We start from the raw sequence: 21,359 nt of genomic DNA, 5'->3' as shown, positions 1-21,359 counted from the left end.
TTTGGGTAACTAAGATATCCAGACTAGTTTACGAACATCTCAACTAATTCCCCAAGTCCATTGAACACCCTATAAGCCTAACAGACCAAGTAAGTTATAATATTATTATGATAGATAGTCTCAAGATTTAAACCCAAAAACTCAAAAAATAAAACAAACCTCTTTAACCATCAACTCATTGGGTTTTTAATTTAATATCATTGCTGACCCTAACTTTTTCTTAGAAAAAAAAAGGAAAGACTTTTTGGGTTTTGTATATCAACAAAGCCGTCTTTTTAAACTATCAACAAAGCCCAAAACAGTGAGCCCACTGATTTTTAAATTTTTTATTTACCCATTGATAGAAGGAAACACGTTCGAAAAGAGCATCAAATCCAGCAGTGAAAGATGGATATTTTATTGCTATATACTACATATTTGATGATTTGATTATTACATGGATTTATTTATTGTTCCGCAATGCCAGATTTCCTACCGCACTGTCAAAACTGAAGAGAGAATATTTATGATAGCTCAACCCAGGAAGATGACAGCCCGTCCTTCCTTTTACCATAACTTAAAAAGACTCGGAACTTTATGTGATGACTGTAGGTTTCTCCCTTCCTGTGAAGTCCTTCAGCTTTGATACGGACAATGCCAGATCTGAAACATGAGCGTATAATTAATGAATAAAATTATGCAAGTAAACTAAAAACTCACACAGTTGAGGTTTTAACCAACCTATCAATGGTTTTAAGGCTATTTGAGCATCCATTTCGTGTTTAGAGACATCAGGCTCAAACTGTTCAATGTACATTCTAACAGTTGCACCAGCTGAACCCGTTCCCTGTCAATAAGAAATTCATGGTTAAATCATACAATTGCATTACTATCCTTCAGATTTTTGAGGGAAAACAAAGGTGGGTGCGTACTGATAAACGGAATATTATCCTTGATCCATCGGTGAAAACAAACCGGACACCTTGCTTTGTGACCACACTTCCATCAACCTAAACCATTCAATATAACAGATTAATGGAAGAACCATTTTAAAGACAAAATACGGACATGTATAGAGCATGAACTTACAGGATCAGTGTATGTGAAGTCATCTGCAAATTGAAGGGTGTAACTTCCTGCAACATGAAATTTCGAGACAGTCAAACATCCTGAAGTACAGGACGTTATGCAAAAAATAGATGTTTGGGTACAACTTACCATACTTATCACCTGCCTTGCTCTTAGAGATCAAATCTCGAAGATATTCTACCATTTTATTGGCTCCTTCAGATTGGCATTCCTGAAAAATATTGAAACACATTAGAGTTGCACTTCTACCAAGGATACAACTTACTCAGTTGACACTTTCAGGAAAATTTAAACTGAAACTGGAGTAAAACCCATACAAATTTTCATGTGATTCAAGATGTAGTTATGACGCTTACTTCATAGTCGTATCTTGAAAAGAAGTTTCTCCCATATGTTGCCCAATGTGCTTTCACAACATCAGCAACAGATAACAATTTTTCCCCTGGTTTTTTGTCTTTGTTTCGCTGTGCAATAATTGAAAGCCATGCCAGTACAGCCCTGTCATTTGGAAAATTAGGAGTACCACTTATTAGAAATTTAGTGCAATATAGGCAACAAAGAAGAAACATACATAATAATCCAGCACACGTGACAATTCAGAAAAAGAAAACATCATTTATGATCATGTAAACAATGAAAAGTTGCCTTATCATCCAACTCAAATATCTGGTAACCTAATACAAGAGAAGTACAACAGAATATAGAGGTAAATGTAGGACTAGTAAAGCAAGGAACAGGTCCACAACTGAATATAAAAGAAACTAAAATAACTACCTTGAAAATTTCAACTCTCAATCTAGCCTGATTTAAAACTATATTACAGAATTTGGATGTGTCCAAGCTGACTCAACAATATGACTCTGATAAGAAGACCTAAACCCAAGCAACTGATGTTGAATATTGCACAGGCCATAAATGCCAAAATGCAGAGCTGTAACATTGTTGAAAACCTATCAAGTTTAAGAAAGAAAAAAAAAATTCCACAACGACCATAAGATCAACTGCTAGAATCTCAACTAGTTCTAGTAAAAATATAAAATGAAATAGGTGTGTAACCCTTTCCCCACAAATCAGCTGTGTACTTCAGATGTATGTGTGGAGGGTGATATCTACTAGTTTCATGAGGATTCCAAATATCAGCTTCTGGACCTTATAGTCTTGTGCAGCTAACTATTTGATAGGCAGTTCGGCTATTGAAATGAACCTTAAACCCTCTTCACCCAGACCCATTTCTTCAACTGGGTAGGGATTCAGACCTCCCAGTTGGTTCAGCAAGAGTTTGGAGGCACTCCTCTACCAAGAAATAGCCTCCCATGAACCAGAAATAAATTCAAGAAGAGCTACATTATTGGAAAAGAATAGAATCTTTAATAAGTGTAACCAAATCAGAAGATGTTTGGGACAAACAACAATAAAAAAATTAATGAGAGATGCCTATAAACATCAACTGTATTGGAGCTTTCACCTCTGTTGGTTCCCTAATAAACTTATCTTATTTATCAACAAAAGGAACATGTTGTGTGACACTAGCTAATTGATGACCAGATAAGTTGTCTGTGTCTATCTGTCCTTGTGATGTGTTATAATGACAAGCTCAAACATGTTTCAACACATTGAATAGTCATCATGATTCACAAACAAGACTTCATTTAGCCAATTCAAAAAACACTTCTGAGTGACATGCCTTTGTTTAGTAAATGTAGCAGCGCTTTTCCAGCACTAATCAAGTGGCCAAAAAATTCAAATAGAGAATTACCATATGCCATCCTTCTCACGAATATGATCAGAACCTGTACCAAAACTTTCTTCCCCACAAACTGACAACTTCCCAGCATCCATAAGATTTCCAAAAAATTTCCATCCAGTGGGGACCTAAATCCAAGAAAATCAATTTTGTGTTATGAAGAAGCACCCCAACCAATGTATGTAAAACCCAGTTACCAATACACTATGTTCAAAGTAACACATTAACTCAAGTGGTGCTTAACCTCAAAAAAAGGAAGCTTCAATTTTTCAGCAACACAATCAAGAGCACCACTTGTTGGCATGGATCTGGCTAAACCCTGAGAAAAGACACGTCATTTATTTTAGGTTCTAATAAGATTAAAATGAAAAGGAAAGGTGCTTGTGCTTCCTACCTTAGGGCCACTCTTAAAGTATGGAATGGCTTCTTGTGCATTTGCTGCAATAATTGCAACCGAGTCTGATGGAGTAACAAAAAACCCCTTACCTAGAATCATGTTTCTATCACCATCTCCTGAACAAAAATGACAAAAAGAAGTTTGAATCTTTAAGTATATATTGTGGTGAAACATCACCATGAAATAATACGAAGAATATAACTATAGAAATTCTTTAAAGTTTCAAGGATATAAGAAAATATGAATCAGATATTATCACTGCATGGAGAAGTACATTTTTGGTATTCAAAACTATCAAATTTCAAAAATTGAGCTCCTTTTACATTTTTCTCCCATAAAAAAACACAAGCAGGTTTATAACCTTGAAGAAATTTGCAAATAAAGTATACCATATATGTAACAGAAGCATTAAATATGTGTTCTGTCTCTGGTGGTCAATTTTTACATACCGTCACTTGCTGCTCCAAAATCAGGTCCATTCTCGCCATACATAATGTTCACCAAATCTTTGGCATACCTGTTTCTTAAGAAAAGTGAGCTATGCTATGCAATAATTGCAATGAGCCAACTATGTAGCTGAAATTACTCTCTTACGTGAGATTAGGGTCAGGGTGACCATGCCCAAAATCCTCCAAAGGCACCCCATTTGAAATTGAATCCTACAGGACATGCCTAACATTTGCTGTCAGGAACATCAATAATACGCAAATAACAGTACATGCAAGATGTTTCATGTGTTCAACATACCAATCCAGCTCCCAACTTGTCTACAAATATGGGTTTTGCATAAGCACCAGTAACCGCATGCATGGCGTCAAATATAAACCTACAATTTAAATACCAAGATAATAAAATTGAGGACTAAGAATCTGTGGCTCAATCATATTAAGAACTAAAACTAGGCTATAAATAGAAGATTTATCATTTCCATGAAAAGAAAATCAAAAGCACATCCATAGAAAATAACTGGGAGATAAAAAATGCATAGAACATATAATACCACACAATTCTTGAAAGGAAGGAGATAACTGAATGTTTATTGAGCAAGTAAATCTGGCATGTGCATGGATGTAATGCAGACAGTGGATGTAAAATCAGCTAAACTACACTGATAAGAAAGTTTTGGTGCTTAATAATCAAAAAGATCAAAATGAAAATGCAGAAAGATTGCGGTGACAGAGATGCGACCAATTTAGTAACCGTGTGCAGAGTAATTCTGGTTCCAACAAAAGCAACACTAATAGTCATGAACACTCACTTCACAAAATCATAACCATCCGCAGCAGTAAATTCACTATGTGGGAACTCCTATATTCCATAGAAATGTGACAAGGTAATTTTTAGAAATGATTGACACAGTTTCAAAATCACTGGGTATCTTTGGCCAAAAAAGAAAAAGACCTTGAAACATTTTGTCACCAAACATTCAGTGTGAGAGTCCAACTCCAGAAAATCAACTAAAGAATACTTAAATCGCAAGTAATGACCATTACACACAAAAAAGGTTCTTCTAATTCCCTACCAAGTAATTCTTTATTTGGCATATCAATGAAGACATTGAAGAAATTGTGGCAGCTCAGGTTCAACAAGCGATGACCTGAAATTTGTTACTAGTGTAGATTATCAAGCTCGACATTAACTGAAGGTCATAGCTGCCTCTACCCTCAGCTATTTGTTCTTGAAACTAGGGTGCTATTAAGACGTTTCTGCCTACCTATTACATTTATTTGCAAAGAAAGTGTTTCAACTTTGAATCTACCAATAAACCCTTCCGGCTCACTAACCCTTGAGGACAGTACATGATCGAAAGCGAAGGATATATAAAAGAGTTTTGAACCATGAGGAAACTATGAATTATTAACACAAAAGCATTCCTGGAGACTAGAATCATGTATCAATAAGTCAATAGCAAAAGTATTTTGAAACTCATTAGGAGCTTATCAAACCCATTCTGCTTTTTTTTTTAACCTTCCCTACATATTCACTGAGTTCTAAATCAGGGGCTACTTTTAGATTCAACCTTGGCTGCCAGGAAACTAGTGGGACATAAATATTCCCAAGTTAGAATAGAATCACTTTCCTCCCGTGGGTATTTGACATCCATCAATTTACCCCTATTACAAGTCAAAAGAAGAGGCCCAAGAGAAGAACAAAGACAGCAGATATGTGCCAGTAATAAAGAGCAGGACAGTATTCAAAAGAGTGACAAGCAACCAATTATTTAACTAGAAATCTTGCCCCCAATAGAACAGTGTGGTGAGATCAGATTTATATCATTGACTGCAAATAATTTTTGGAAAGCTTTATAGCATTTTTCATAAACACATAAAGACATACATTAAAGAAAAAAAGGTCCCCAAAGGCATTGGGACCTAGTTCATCATTTTCATATAGGAGCCTGATTTTTTGTGATTGCCACTTCTAGCATGCCATATTTCTATTAGAAGGTAAACAAGAAAAAGTTGTGCATCAACCAAAAATGAAACAGGCTAGGAAGTCAGAACTATCTATTAATACCAAATCAATAGCAATTCCTACTTGGTAGAGAACAAAATACCTGAAATCAGGTCGTGTGAGAAGACTTTTGATGAGTGGGAAATCAAAAACATTCTGCACACAAATAAAACAACTATGATGAAGTATACATGAATCATGATCTTAGAATGTCAAATACTGTGATGTTTCCCACCTCCATAAGCTCCAAATAGTCAGAAACTGGGTCTACTACTTCAACACTGAAGTTTCCGTATTGTGTAACTCCGAGGCTAGAAAGATCAACATCAGGAATGTCGGCCATTTTAATCTCAGAGATCTGTACAATGTTTACATGATTCAAAATTTACACAAAGGTAGCACATTGTCAGGTTATAAATTCTCAAATAAATGCAGTGATTGATGCATCCAACTATAGTTAAAAGCTTTTAGCTAGCAGAGGTCTATGAATAAACTAGATCTACAGATGCGGGAAACGAGCATCAACCTGGCTAAAGTAATAAGACAAGAAGGACAAAGACAGCTACTGCCAGCAATAATAAAGATGAAAAGAACAACAGAGAATGAATCTTATTCATAAAATTCCTCAGCATACGAAGGACAAATATTACAGTTACTTAGGTGACCCCAAACAGTCACTAATTAGCATAAAAGAGAAACTACACCCTATGACCTGTTTTTCTTGCCGTTAACTTTATATATCAAAAGCTCAATGACTGGCCTCAAGAAATGATGGATGAGATTCCAATGGACTGATCATCATATAAAGTAGTAAGCACAAGCTTTAATTGAACCCATTCATTTACTAAGGCAAACAGTTGAATACTTTGCAGAAGCATTAGAACATAACACAAAAGAAAACAAAAGATATAAGCTCAGGTTAAGTTCAGTTCAACGAGTGGTCAAGAACCACCAAATGAAATGCTGATTACATAAAGGCTAGCTCTTAAAGTCACGACTTGGTCAATTAATCAATTGAGGAACCAACAAAGGCCACTCATATTCTCAGCAAATTGTACAACCGCTACACAGTCACTACTTTAATCATTATAATAAAATTGGAATCAAAACTGTCATGCTGGTATTGAAAGCTGATGGGACCTGGATAATGAGGGTGTAGGAAAAGTGAAATAAGATAGCAAGTAGTGGATTGAGGGGATGTTGGCAGGAAACTTCCATGGGTTTAGGCTAGGACAGGTGGCAATTGGGGATTGGGACAGCAAAGGAATTCAGTTAAGGAGAGAGACAGAGAGAGAGAGAGCTGGAGGATAAAAGAGAGGGAGAGAGCAGGAGGATAAAAGAGAGGGAGAGAGCAGATTAGGGCAGAGAAGAATATAGGGAAATTTGGCATCCCCTCAATCTTCTACTCGCTATCTTATTTCACTTTTCCTACACCCTCATTGTCTAGGTCCCATCAAATGCATACAGAAATCCACAAATATATTCACACATGTCCGCAGGCATGCACAAAAAAACCCACCCATCAACACAAATTGAGGTGCACAGCTGGCAGTAGTAGTAAAGTGATGAGTTTACCACTCACTGCAGTAATCGGCCCTCAGAAATTTTCCTAACACAAGTTCAACAGAATATCTACCTCATGCCTGCTTTGAGGAAGCAAAAGCAACTACATCAAGAACATTTCACACTATAACCAAAACTAACAGACTGGATTGGAATGTGTATGAACCAACAGAACTGCTAAACTAGTATATTAAGAAATTATTATTTAAAGGTATTTCACTTTTTTAAACAATACAAGGTAGCACAGAGCAGTATATGTTTTAAAGGAAAAAGGAAAAGAAGGATGAATAGCAGCAAATGCACAAGCAGACAAACAGACCATATGCTTACAGAGAGTGTATTCCCATAGATCTTGTCAGTTATGGATTCAGGAGCAGGCTGCCCACTGCTGTAATTAAACTGAAATATGAACGTCAGAAAAAATGGCATGTGAACTAAGAAAAGATCAAATAGTAAATTCCAAGTGACAGAATACTGTCAATGCAAGCAAAAAAGACTTCTAATATATTAATCACACAATTTAGTAATTTCCAAACAATTATAAACCAGGCTTTTCTCAACAATACTAGAAAATTGATCCCCATAATTTAAACTGCAGAATGTAGGTGTTACAAATATTTATTATGCACATCATATAAAAGATCAAAGGTACCCAACTAAAAGAAAAATGGTCACAAAGGCTGGTAGGTTTTTTCACATTATGTACATCTGAATTGGGGCCAAAGCATAGTGTGAAAAATTCACCTTAATACCCCAATCATATTCTGGCCCACCAGGATTATGGCTTGCACTCATTATAAATCCACCATTGGCCTGTCAAAAAGACCATCAAAGTATCAGCAAAATGAAAAAATAAAAATGAGTAGAACTAATGAGGATAAAATTTAGCAGCAAAAATAGAGCTAAAGAAATGCAAATAATTGCCTTCTGCTTCCTGATTACAGCAGAAACAGCTGGTGTTGACATAATGCCATCCCTGCAACAGTGGAATCCCATTTAATATTTCACACAGAAACCAGAATCAAGAAAGTTGCAGCAACAAATAGGTTTGATATTACAAGATGTTGATACCATTATATTGGAAGCAGTATTAGTTAAGGAGATTAGGAGAACCAAAACTGTTAACAAAGCCGCATGATGCTCCATCACACCTATTTATAAAAGATACGGTTTTATGTTTTTGAATGCACAAAAAACTTTATTTGAACTTCTTTTATATAGAAAAATCAACAAAATACTGTTCTAGGTTCTCATCTTTCCCCTGGAGATCAGAAAACCCACCACCCATCAACTTCTCCTATTATAGTCAAAAGGTTACTGGATATAATGGGCAGGGAGGATGCAAAATCATATGATAGCAATTTTCTGTTCTCTCTCTTCCTTTAATTTATTTGTTAGACTTTATGAAAGGCAGAACTAACCAAATTGTCGTTTAAGACAGGAATTTCAGAATAAGTTGAAAAGGATATAAGCCATATACGTGTACACAAAAGTTTTTTATAACCTCTACTTCAATGCTTATTACATTAGTGACATGCATAATTTTTTATAGCAGGATAGAGCAATATATACGGAAAATTCAAATTCATTGATAAAACAGTGACTTAAAAAGAAGAACTTATGCACTTCTCTTTTTTTTTTTTTTTTTTTGGTCAAGTTCATAGAGTAAAATTTTCTTAAATCTATATGATTTTAAAAAATTATAGAACTTTTAATTTAGCTATACAATGCAATGACACTGCAATCTTTGAGTGAGTATTTGTAATTTTAGTACAATGAATACATGTTTATCTACAAGGAGGTAAAAACAGTAATGCATATTCAACTATATCAAACAGCTAACTCTGCAAACACATGCAGGTAGAGAAGCCATAACTAGTGGAACAGTCGAGAAAGTAAAAGACAACCTTGTTGGCAGTCACATAAAAACATAGGAATACAGTAGTTCTTCACATTTTTTAAAGTAGATAATAGCCGATGGTGGATGTTGCATAAATTTAGAATCTCTATTCTAAACATCTCATTCGCTGTCTAGTTTATAACTTGATAACAGACAGGCTAAACATACTGAAACCATCTCAATAACCCAAAACACATGTAATTGCCTAGGAATTCTGGCATATCTCTAATTTGGAGTTGGATGGGGTTAAGAAATCTCTCTGTTTAGGCGACATACACAATACCTAAGAAGATAAAAAATGGTATCCAGGCACCTTAAGCGGGGAGAGAGGAGAGGAACCCTATAAACAATGGAGGAGAGATCTAATATCACATTGCAAAAGTGCATTCAGATCAGGTAGGAAAGATGTCCATCACTTCTTCAGCAAATCCTCTGTTAAGACGACGGACATTAAAGGACAAATATCTAGTAGATGAGCTATTCCGTAATGGTAAACTGCAATGAAGCAGACCAGATATTACTTCAAAACTATTAAACAAAATTCATCAGCCATTGCACATACTATATGCAAGTATGCTTATTCAATAATGTTATATGTCCTTTAATAGACTAATTAAAGGTTGGCCTAATTTAAATTGATTAAGACAACAAAATTCTCATCCACCACAACAATTACTCATCGCAACAAATATACTAATTCTTTGTTCCAGAAAGAGTGTCTCAAAAGATTTGCTTTACAGTGATATTCAACAATGTCAGCTATATCATAAAGAACTTAAACAAATTAAATAACTTACTTGCCAACCAGAATTTTGCCAACACCATTCCCCGCAGCAATTTTGATTATAATCTGCATTTCAAATTCAAACCGGCATAACAAAATATAAATAGTATTTTCTGATTCTCATATGTACCAATACATGAGCGGAATATACTAAACTAGTAACTTTAATCAACCAATACAAACTCTTACCTGTGAAGCTTCCTTGTTAAAATAGCGACCATCTCCTCCTAATACCAAAAGCCCATTCTTGTAGTCCTCCGGTGGCAATGAATTAAACAATGCCTATGCATATAAGATTTCAATTCATATTCATTATCATGCACTAAATACAATCAATGTCATAAAAAAAAAAAAAAAAAAATTGAAATTCTCAAACCTGGATCCAATTTGCGAGGTAATTCTCTTCTTTGAAAACTTTAACCTACAAAGCACAAATTTGAATAAAGTGAACAACACATCAAAACCGAATTCCAGTCCATTGCCTATAAAATTAAAAAATAAAGTAAAATGGATCAAATATGATCTTCATCCAACACAACACTTATATTACTTTAATCTAATTAACTACTCTACTTCAATCAAATTCATTTCAAATTTAATCAAAGAACAAGAAAACAAATAAAAGCAAAACATAAGCCATTTCAAAAACAAGATAAAAATTTTACCTTCTTTCGTAGACCACTGGTTCCAGTCTTTTGGCCCTCGATCGGCTTAGTAGGCACGGAATTAATCTGAAATACGTTCAAATAAGTTTTTAATTTTCAATTTTTTTTTTAGAAAAGAAAAAGAGAGAAAATGATAGTGAACCTTGATGCCTTCAGGCTCAGCAATGGCAGTGGAAGAAGGGGAGGCGGCTTTAACAGGGAAGGAATGCCAGTGTGAGGTTCTAATAAGAGGGAGTTTTGATGGAGATGAAAGGAGAGAAAAAGATGATGAGGATAAAGATGGTTTGAATTTGAGAGTAGGAGAAGAAGATAATAAAAGATTGTTTAGTCTGAGAGAAGAAGAAGAAGAAGAAGGGAGTTTTGATGGAGATGAAAGGAGAGAAAAAGATGATGAGGATAAAGATGGTTTGAATTTGAGAGTAGGAGAAGAAGATAATAAAAGATTGTTTAGTCTGAGAGAAGAAGAAGAAGAGGAAGCCATTGATGATAATGAGGTGAAGTTGAATCAGTGTTTGATTGCAATTATGGAGTTAGAGTGATGAAGTAGAATAGTTTTTGAGATTTGAGAAAATCTAACGACTGCCTGCCACATGTACTTGGGAATTGAGATCCACTTATCTCTATTCTTCCATGTGATCATAATTGTGAGAAACTGCTTTTCCCTCCCTTAACCTTTTTCTTTTAGACCAAAAATCTTATATTTATTTTTCAAATTTTAATATTTTAGTCACAGTTTCATATATCTTAAAAAAAACTTTTTAATTGTTTTTTATAAAATTAATTATTCAAATTATTTATTTAAACACTTTGACTGTGTTATATTCACAACCAACACGTGTTCTGAATTGGACGGCTTTACTTGAAACTTGGAGCAGAATAAGTCGTCCTATAAATTTGATATTTAAAAAATAAAACTGCCAAAATAAAGGATAAATGAATAACGTGAGAAGTCCATTCAAACGAAAAACTGAAAAGGAAGATTAATCTTCACTATATTTTGGTTTTAATTTATCAAACAATTATCCTAAAATATGATAAAATAAATCTAAATAATTTAGTGCACATATTATTCCTAAATCACTCATTTTTTAAAAGTGTTTTTCTTGCCTAAAACTTTTTGGGCTTTTATTGAAAGCCCCTTTGATAACAGAAGAAACTTTTTCAGTTCTATTCATCAAACAACCACCAACACAAAACTTACAAAAAGATTAAAAAAAAAAAAAAAAAAAAAAAACTCCTCTCAATTAGATTGTAAGAAAGCAACATAATGTCATTTAACCAACCCCTGGGTGCTCAAGTGGTTCAATAAGGACTTTTGGATGTATTACTCAAGAGATCCTAAATTCGAGTTCCTCTTCAGTTGCTAATAGGGGTGGCCATTAGAGCTTTTATCTGGTTAGCAGTTTCAAAATCCTGGAAAATTAGTTGTGTTGGAAAAAACACAGAATAACAAATATTCTAAACTAATCTCAAGATCATGTTCATAGTCATCCATTGTAATCACATTTTGTATATAAACGAATTACAATGTATTTACACAGCATAAGTACCTCTTCTCCTTAACTCTGAAGCAAAAATTGAATCTGGAAGAAAACCACATAGAGTATTTTTCTTTTTCAATTTTTAGAGAGAGAGAGCGTGTATATCTTTGTGTATATTGGTGTGTATCTTTCTCTAAAAGAAAAAAAAAAAAAAAAAAAAAAACTTTTCTTTTATATGGGCGGCGATTAGTGAGAAACTGTCTTTGGCAGTTTCCGCTTCACACGCCGCTTGGGTTAATCCATCATAGGTGCACCCTTATCCAATATCTCCCACTCACACATGATGAGACTATCTCTCTCTGTGCTTCTTTAAGGTTCATACTTTAGTAAATATGTCGTGTAACCATGCATACTTCGAGAGCACATTAGTCATATATCTGTTAGGAATATATAACTTCTCGAATTGTGAAACTTATGTTGTATATTGTATGCAATACCCTAGATTACTTATCACATTTTTTCTAACAATCTCATTTATAATAAATATCTGCTGTATTCATAATTATGTTTTGTCTTTACATAAAAGTAAAACATAATTGGTCGACCAATGAATACACATGATTATAATGTGATAATTCAAAAACGTAATCTTCCTCTTTTCTCGATTCTTGCAACTTTCATTTAACTTGCTTTTCTAGAAATATCCAGCAGATTGAATTTATCTTAATCATTTGGTAACACTCTAAAATAGCAATCATTAAATGAGGTTTTCAAGAAACAGAATAGAGTAATAAGGGTATTCTATGAGATTTTATTCTTAAAAACTCAGGGTCTCACACAATGTTAAAGTTGAGATTTTGACTTTCATTACCCCTTTGGTCATCGTTGCACATGTGGTATGAATACATGCTACAGCAGTTCCTCTTCCAGGAGTGCATGTCTTTTCTTGTAAATGAAGTACAGATTTTAGTTCGAATGACACAGCACATGTCTAACTTGAGTTCACTTTACATACTTTTAATCATCAGAACTCTAATATTGTGCAATCAGAAGATAATGATCATTTACAACTGCACATTATTATGACATTATTTTAATTCTATTTTTTTTTTTTAAGGCGACGTTAAACATTTAAGCTTGGCTCTCTATTATCACCTAGATAATAGCTTAAAATCGTTCTCATCTCCATTCCTACAAGTAATGGAGGCGATTGCCTGTGTAAGAAGGTCAATCTTAATACCGACATGCTTTTCAAAATGACATATATAATATTTACACAACCAATATATATATAATATATAATATATATATTATATATATATATAAACTCCCATGTATGTTCCATAATAATCGAAATTGAGCATTGACAATAGGTATTTAATACTGAAAGACAAATGTGAACATTTTTGGAAATCTCAAAGTATGAGTACATTCACACCTACATAAGCCTAGAGATCTAACATGTATATTGAAATATCTCTTGGTATAGGCTTTGTGAATGGATCGCAACCATGTCATGCGTAAATATTACTTCATGTTCCACCTTTTTGTGCCACCAAGTTTGCACAAAATATTTTGATATCTATGTGTTTCGTTTTACCATGATATTTGGGATCCTTAGTATATGTTATTGCACTTGACTATCACAATTTATTCTTACTGGTTCAATAGCAACATTAATATTCCCAGATGATTCATGAAACGTCTCAACACAAACGGCTTCTTGCACTGCAACTGAAAATGCTACAAACTCAGCTCTATTGTAGATAGATAAGCTATACATGATGTTTCTTACTGCTCCAAGCTAGATATGGCCCCAACAATTAGTAAGAAAACATATCCGGAAGTAGATTTCCTTTAATCTAAATCTCCTCCCCAATCAGCATCGGTGGAGCCTCTCAAGTGTAAATCATTTTCTTGAAAAATAATGAGGATTATGTATTCCTTTTAGATCTTAAGATTTCTTTCACCTGCTTTCCAATGTGCTTGTCCGGGTCGGACGTATTACTTACAACCCAACAGCATAACAGATGTCGACTCTAATGACAACATGGCGTACATGAGACTTCCAACAGCACTTGTATAAGGAACATTATCATTTGTTCCTTTTCTTGTGAAGTCTTCGGACACATTTTACGACTCAAAGTCTCACCTTTCGCGATAGGGTTGTCTATGGGTTTACAATCTGCATATGAAATCGTTCAAGAATTTTCTTAATGATGGTTCTGTGAAAGAGATACTAATTTCTTGAGCGATCTCTTGAAATCTTGATTCCAAGAATATTGCGGCTTCACCCATATCTTTATCTCAAAGAGAGATAACCACTTTGATTTCATTGACAAATCCCTTATCATTTCAGCTATAAGTATATCATCAACAATAATGATAATATAACAAATTGTTATTGGATCTTTGTATATTACACAGTGATCTTCATCTATCATTTTGAAATCATACGACATTATCGCATTATGAAATCGAATATACCACTGTTTGAGGACTGCATGAGGCCGTAAATTGATTTAAAAGTCTACACAACTTTGTTCTTGACCTTCTAATAAAACTATTAGTTGTTCCATATAGATTTCTTCTTGTAATTCTCCATGAGAAAAACAGCTTTACATCCATTTGATGCAATTCATGATCCATGCTAGCAAACTATAGTAGATAAGTCGGATGGGGTAAAAACGCACAACAGGCGAAAAAGTTTCTTATAATCTATTCCTTCTTGTTGTGTATACCCCTCCGACTAAGCGAGTTTTGTATCTTTCAATACTGTCATCAGCTTTATGCTGATTTTGAGACCCACTTGTTCCCAATGGCTTTGCGTCTTTTGGTAAATCAACGAATTCATGTACTGGTTTGATTTCTATAGAATCCATTCTTCTCCATTGCTTTCATCCATTTTTCTTAGAAGGGCAATTGAGAGCCTCATTACATTCCTTGGCTCTTCTTATCTTGTGGGAGTAACTAGAAAAATTTCCCTCAATCTCAAATCATCGACATGGAACTTGTTTCCCGTTTGATCGACGTATTAAAGATTGTTTTGTGTTACTCCCACTTGGACAGATTCATAGTTGGATCGTCAGTAGGGAATGATGGAGGATCTGAAACCGATTCATCAACTTCCATATCGCTCCACTGTGATGTAGTTAACCAACTGATTGTCGGCAAAAGAATTCCTTGGTCTTGTGTGTTCATATAGAAATAAGTCTTTATCTATCTCGCCCTTCTTGAGAAATTGGGTTCTAAGAATGGGACATCTCGTGATTCAAACTCAGTGATGCTACCTTTCTTGTTCTCCTATGAAGACTTATCCATTTGAATGTTCGAGTATCTTATGAAGATAATTTTTTTACCCCCTGGACCTAATTTCCATATTTATGGAAGAATCATGAACATAGGCAACACAATCCATAGGCTTTAAAAGACTCAAATATGGGTTTCCGATTTGTCCATAACTCATATGGTGTAGTAGTAATAGATGTGGAGGGTACTCGATTGAGGATATATGTGGCAGTCAAAAGGCATCACCCCAAAAGGTGATGGGCAAGTTTGCTTGTGCCATCATAGACCTACCATTTCAAGTAGGATTCTATTCTTGTTCTGCAACACCATTTTGTTGCAGAGTTCTGGAATAGTTAAAACGTTCTATTCCCATTTCATCACAAAAATTTATGAACTGATCAGATAAATATCATGACCTCGATCGGTTCGTAGAACTTTATCTTTTTATCTAATTGATTTCAACTAAGTTTTAAACTTCTGAAAGCATTCTAAGCTTCTGATTTTTTGAGAATCAAGAAAACATACACATATCGAGTGAATCATCCAAATGTGGAAGAAAGCAGCCCCATGTCTAGCCCTTACATTCATTGGACCACATATGCAGAATGAATTAGTGCAATGGAACTTCAATGCTTATCGCTTTTTCAAATGGTTTTCGCTGTTTTTCCAGCTAGGCAATGTTCACAAGTAGTCAAGTCTACTTTTGTTAAGGATCCTAACAAGTCTCTCTTACTAGTATATTCATTCATTGTTGGCCAATATGGCCAAGCCGTGCATGCCATATATTCATCATCATTATTGGAAGAGTAATGAAGGAAAAAAACAAACATTACTATAATATGAGCAATGTCAAGTACTAAAAACCATCAGAAATATAACTACAACCATAGTATGTTGTGTCCAAAAAATAAATGGATACCAATACTGGAAAAGTTTAAATTAAAACCAGTTTAATAAGTTCTAACAGGAAATCAAATTTGACGAATATCGGTGTGCATATAACACGTCATGTGGGTATAGGATTCGACCCGTACGCATGATCAATTTGGATGTGTCGATCCCTTAACTTCCACTTTAATTGTTACCTAATATATCTCTATTGTTTCCCGTGGTATCGTCGAAACTCCACGAAAGCACTCCTGTCTTTCGCTACTGTGGTGTTGATGCTGAATCTACAGTCCACAAATGATAAGATTCAGTTAGAAAAATAGAACTGGAAACTTTATAAATACTTGTGCAAACAAGTAATTAACTTTTCGGCTCACTACAATCGCAAGCAAATATCCCTTGTACCACAGTTATATTTACACTTTCACTTTGCCATGTTCTCTTCCTGGCAGGATGCTTTCCTTTTCCGTTGTTTAAAACTTTCTCTTCTCCTTGAGCCCTATTAGTATTGCCTTTTCTTGGGATCCACCTTGGAAATTACGTTTATATCCCTTACCATCATGTGAACTGGAACCAGTCATATACACATCAGTATTTGTCTTACTCGCATTAAGGCGATCTTCTTCCAGTTCCAAATGTCATGTGGAACTTCTAAATTTTGATGCCCTCATTGGGTAAGGTGTATTTTCATGTGTTCCCAATTTGAGGCAATGTATCTTATGAGCTTGAACCTGTTGTTCATCAGTTAGGACATGACCTGCATCTCTCAACTCACTAATCATGTTGACAAGTGTGTACGTGTACTCTCATAGTATGTTAGAGCTTTTTTCTTATATGTGTCAAACTTGATAGTGAGTGACCGGAGTTTGGTAATGACGTACGCCAAACGTAGCAAGGGCAGACCACATGTCCTTGCTAATTCGTAATCCGGTTCTTTTTCATGAGATCATTGTCCAGCTGCTCAACAAAGTGATGCAAGCAGTGGAATTCTTCTTCTTCCACATGTCATAAGTTGCACGGTCCTTCTATGTTGAGCCATGATCCTTCTTCAGGCCTCCATGGTCATGGTAAGAGCTTCAAGAACTCTTGTTCTTCCAAGACACATTGGATTTCATGCTCCATATCTCATAATTATCGCCGTTTAATTTTTCTCTGTATTAAGTTTGGCGACAAATGTTCTTAGATGTAGATGACATTTTTAAAAAAATTACATATTGGATAATGCATGTTATTCAATGGTCAGAACATACATATATATTTAATTAATTATATCAATAATAATTGTATATTAGATTTGGAATCAAAAGTTAACAATGTCAACAATCATCATCCAAAATTCCAATTTCCAATTATCATAGATATAATTAATTGCAATTCTAAAATAATATTAAGACACAATCATATAAGTATAATTCAACATAAATTCACATAAAAATTTAAATGTTAAAAAAAATAAAAAAATAAATAAAAACTAATTCCATTATGTAAATAGAATTTAACATGTAGTGAAATTAAAACAAACAATTTCTAAAAAAAAATTAAGTGTACTGCCACATTCCTAAAACTGGGAAGGATCTGATAATCCTTATCTTAAGGTCTTTATCTAACTTGTAATTAACCCTAGGCAAGAGAACTCTTAATTTCTTGTGATGTCCTTTACGAGTGGAGACTCCTATAGATGCACTAGCTGTCTTTTTGGCACCCCAATCTATGTACTCCTTTAGGTAGTTGTTGACTAAACGTCTATAATCTTTATTGTCATTTTTAAGGTTTTGAACTTTTAGCTTGTTCCAAACCAGATCAAGGAGACCAACGAGACTAGGGTAACCAAGAGTCTCTCTAAGGACTTTGTATTTCAACTCATCTTCCTTTAATCCCCCTATCCAGACAATTTCCTGAATCATTTCATTCACATGAATGAAATGATTTACGAGTTGCACCAACTCATCCTCTGTGTCTCTTAATATTAATGTGTGAGTTTGTAGAGTTCTAATCATATTCATAACTCTTTCCTTTTGAGCGGGTGTTCTAGCAACCATTGCACATTTATAACGTAACATTTTTCTATAACAAATATATGAAAAACTATTTATTTATCAAATAAAGGTTGATTATATTTGATAAATAATATATATATACGTGTTCATGGCTTAATAACTAAATTAGACTCATAATAACATATCACATATGCATTTTATTCTTTATAGCAAAGAAAGAAAAAAAAAATTAGAACACTTCACGCGGCTCTAAGCGTTGCCTAGAAGCGGCCACGCGCCCTCACGCGCTGGCAGAAGAAGCCACGCACTTCCACGCGTCGATCAGGGTCCTCCACGCATCTCACACTGAATTCGGGTCAATTCGACCCGTTTCATATTTAATCGGGTCAATTTTGACCCGATTTGACATGTTGACCTATTTGACCCTATGGGTCAAGCATTGACCGGGTTTGACTAACTCGTTTGACCTTATGGATCGGGTGTTGACTAGCCTGTTTGACCTTATGGATTGAGCGTTGACTGGGTTTGACTAACCCGTTTGACCTTATGGGTCGGGTGTTGACTGGGTTAGATTCGCGGGTCAACTTGACCCATTTTTATTTTGGTTTTTGGGTTGGGCCGGAGATGAATATATGTGGTTTGTAAATATGGCTAACACAAATCAAACATGTAACTTAATGGTTAGAGAGTTGGGCTTTATCCTTGAAGACTTGGGTTCAAGTCTCACCACCCACAATTGTTTTGCATGTTTTTATTAAAAAGAAGTAAAACAAAAACGACTTGTCATATATAAGGCTGGAATTAAAACGACATGTCGGTCCTTTGTTATCTTCTACCTCTATTCGGGTCTGCAACTTGGTACCCGATCCAGAAATTAACCTGTACAAAAACTCGAAACTTTAAAGAGGCATATCTAAGTCATTTTAACTCAATTTTTTATGATTCAAAAGCCATTTTCTTCATAATCTCATAAGGAATCTAATAGTCTAATTATCATTACTAAAAAGACAACTTTTTACACACAAAATTTCAAAATTCAGAACTGCATTTAATCAACAAGCAATATGCTTTAATATAACAGTACGAATTTGAAACAATATAAACCACGGCTCTAATACCATTATTGAAAAAAACATAGAATAACAAATATTCTAAACTAATCCTAAGATCATGTTCATAGTCACCCATTGTAATCACATTTTGTATATAAATGAATTACAATGTATTTACACAGCATAAATATCTCTTCTCCTTAACTTTGAAGTAAAAATTGAATCTGGAAGAAAACCACGTAGAGTATTTTTCTTTTTCAATTTTTAGAGAGAGAGAGTGTGTATATCTTTGTTTATATTGGTGTGTATCTTTCTCTAAAAAAAAAAAAAAAAAAACTTTTCTTTTATATGGGCGGCGGTTAGTGAGAAACTGCCTTTGGCAGTTTCCACTTCACACGCCGCTTAGGTTAATCCATCATGAGTGCACCCTTATCCAATAAGTTGAGATACGCATAAGTTGGCCCGAACACCTCAATCATCAATCAAAATTTAGAAATGTTTTTCATCGTCCAGAATATGTCACATCTCCAAAGACAGAAATAATATAATTGTCAATAACCTAGCCGACTCAAGTTTTGCCTATAAATGAATTTGGTTTGCACACTTGTTCAAGCTCCATTTAATTTAAGCAAAGACACATTTAGGGCTACAAACGAACCGAACAGTTCGTGAACGTTTGTTGTTCGTTTGATTAATGTTCGATAATGTTCGTGAACATTTGTTCGCGAACAGTTCGATATTCGTTCGATAATATGTTCTATCGAGTTCAAACAGAGGTTGTTCGTTCGATTATGTTCGCGAACACTATACGTTCGACTAATCCATCCGTTCGCGAACAATCGTTCGATTGTTTGTTCGTTTATGTTCGAAAAACATATTATGCATTATTATAATTTAATTTTTTTTTTTCATTTTTATATTATGTTTGATTTAGTTTGGATGAATTTTTTTTAATGGTAATCAATAATAAAATATTATGATACTTTTGTTTTTCTTATATATATAATTTGTTTGGATTTTTTTTTTTTTCCAAATGTCATCAATAATTAAATATATAAGTATATAACATTTTAATTAAAAAGTCATAAATTATTATGATAACTAGCATGACAAATTTAATAACATAATAGATTGTATAATCAAGTAATATATAATATAGTAAATCCAATAACATAATAGCTTCATATTTTTCTAAATGTAATCAATAATTAAATATTATAAGATAGCATTTCAATTAATAAATAATAAATATAGTATGGTAAATTGATAAACATAACATATGGTATAATTAGGCCTGGTCAACGGACCGAGCCGCTCCGGCTCGTTAACGGCTCGGTTCGTTTTATTACGAGTCGGCTCGACTCGGCTCGTGAGACAAAACGAGCCGAGTTCGAGCCATACAAGGCTCGGCTCGTCAGGCTCGCGAGCCACGCCTGGCTCGAAATAGCGGGAGGTTATATGAGATTTTGTAGACTATTGGGATTTAATTGAAACTAACGCAAACAAGTTTTCAAAAATAACAAAATAGCCCCCTGTATTAAAATCCCCAAATCGCGAAAAATCTTCAGCAATAGAACCATGGTTGTAAAATTTGAATCAAATCCTCCCAAAGTAACGATTTCGGCCAGTTCTTCTTCATCGTCGTCAGCTTCGCGGGATCTTCGGGGGATATAGTTCATCTTCGTCACACCATCGGCAGCCGTTGGATCATCTTCATCGTCGTCAAACGTTGGATCTTCGTCATCGTCGTCAGCCGTTGGATCTTCGTCATCGTCATCAGCCGTTGGATCTTCGTCATCGTCGTCAGCCGTTGGATCTTCGTCAGAACTTCATCTTCTTCATACGAGGTTCATCAGATCTGAATCGTCTTCGTCAGAGTTGATGTTTCTTCGTCAGTTCGTCAACATCTTTGTCGGATTTTCGTCTGGCTTTAATTAGTGAGTAGGGGGTTTATTCATCATCTGCTATTGTCGTTTGTTTGGGGTTTCTTAAATTTTTGTCAGATTTTAACTTGTTTTTTCATGAATTTTTTGTTTGTAACAGGGGGCTTTTTTCGGTGAAAGAATTCAGGAAGAGCA

General features: G+C 34.6%; 1 protein-coding gene across 2 annotated transcripts; it reads right to left on the bottom strand.

The window, feature by feature from the left end:
• Positions 1–377: 377 nt before the first annotated feature.
• On the bottom strand, positions 378–11,195 carry LOC116121825 (phosphoglucomutase, chloroplastic). Of its 2 annotated transcripts, XM_031407750.1 has the most exons (23): positions 10,989–11,195; positions 10,718–10,865; positions 10,576–10,641; positions 10,287–10,331; positions 10,100–10,192; positions 9,924–9,976; positions 8,151–8,202; positions 7,971–8,039; positions 7,557–7,625; positions 5,899–6,021; positions 5,767–5,819; positions 3,957–4,035; positions 3,804–3,868; positions 3,659–3,726; positions 3,207–3,325; positions 3,057–3,131; positions 2,825–2,940; positions 1,425–1,566; positions 1,198–1,279; positions 1,069–1,115; positions 912–989; positions 721–826; positions 378–642 (listed from the first exon to the last, which is right to left on the bottom strand). In XM_031407750.1, the coding sequence occupies exons 1-23, from the start codon at positions 11,054–11,056 to the stop codon at positions 575–577; spliced, it is 1,884 nt and encodes a 627-aa protein (XP_031263610.1). In that variant the 5' UTR covers positions 11,057–11,195; the 3' UTR covers positions 378–574. The 2 variants fall into 2 exon arrangements, with proteins under 2 accessions (XP_031263610.1, XP_031263611.1); XM_031407751.1 differs by lacking the exon at positions 7,557–7,625.
• Between the last annotated feature and the right edge of the window lie 10,164 nt (positions 11,196–21,359).

The sequence above is a fragment of the Pistacia vera genome, unplaced genomic scaffold, assembly GCF_008641045.1.
Source record: "Pistacia vera cultivar Batoury unplaced genomic scaffold, PisVer_v2 Contig129, whole genome shotgun sequence".
Lineage (NCBI taxonomy): Eukaryota > Viridiplantae > Streptophyta > Magnoliopsida > Sapindales > Anacardiaceae > Pistacia > Pistacia vera.
Note: the sequence above shows the minus strand (reverse complement) of the source record. Positions and strands in the feature narration are given on the sequence as shown.

What these genes read in the sequence shown, in the direction of transcription:
- LOC116121825 (XM_031407750.1), bottom strand. Translation starts at nt 11,056, where the DNA reads ATGGCTTCCTCTTCTTCTTCTTCTCTCAGACTAAACAATCTTTTATTA. An exon ending in TCTTCTTCTCCTACTCTCAA is followed by an intron (nt 10,866 to 10,988) that starts ATTCAAACCATC and finishes TCCTACTCTCAA; the next exon opens with ATTCAAACCATCTTTATCCT. An exon ending in CGTGAGAAGGATGGCATATG is followed by an intron (nt 1,567 to 2,824) that starts GTAATTCTCTAT and finishes TCCAAATGACAG; the next exon opens with GGCTGTACTGGCATGGCTTT.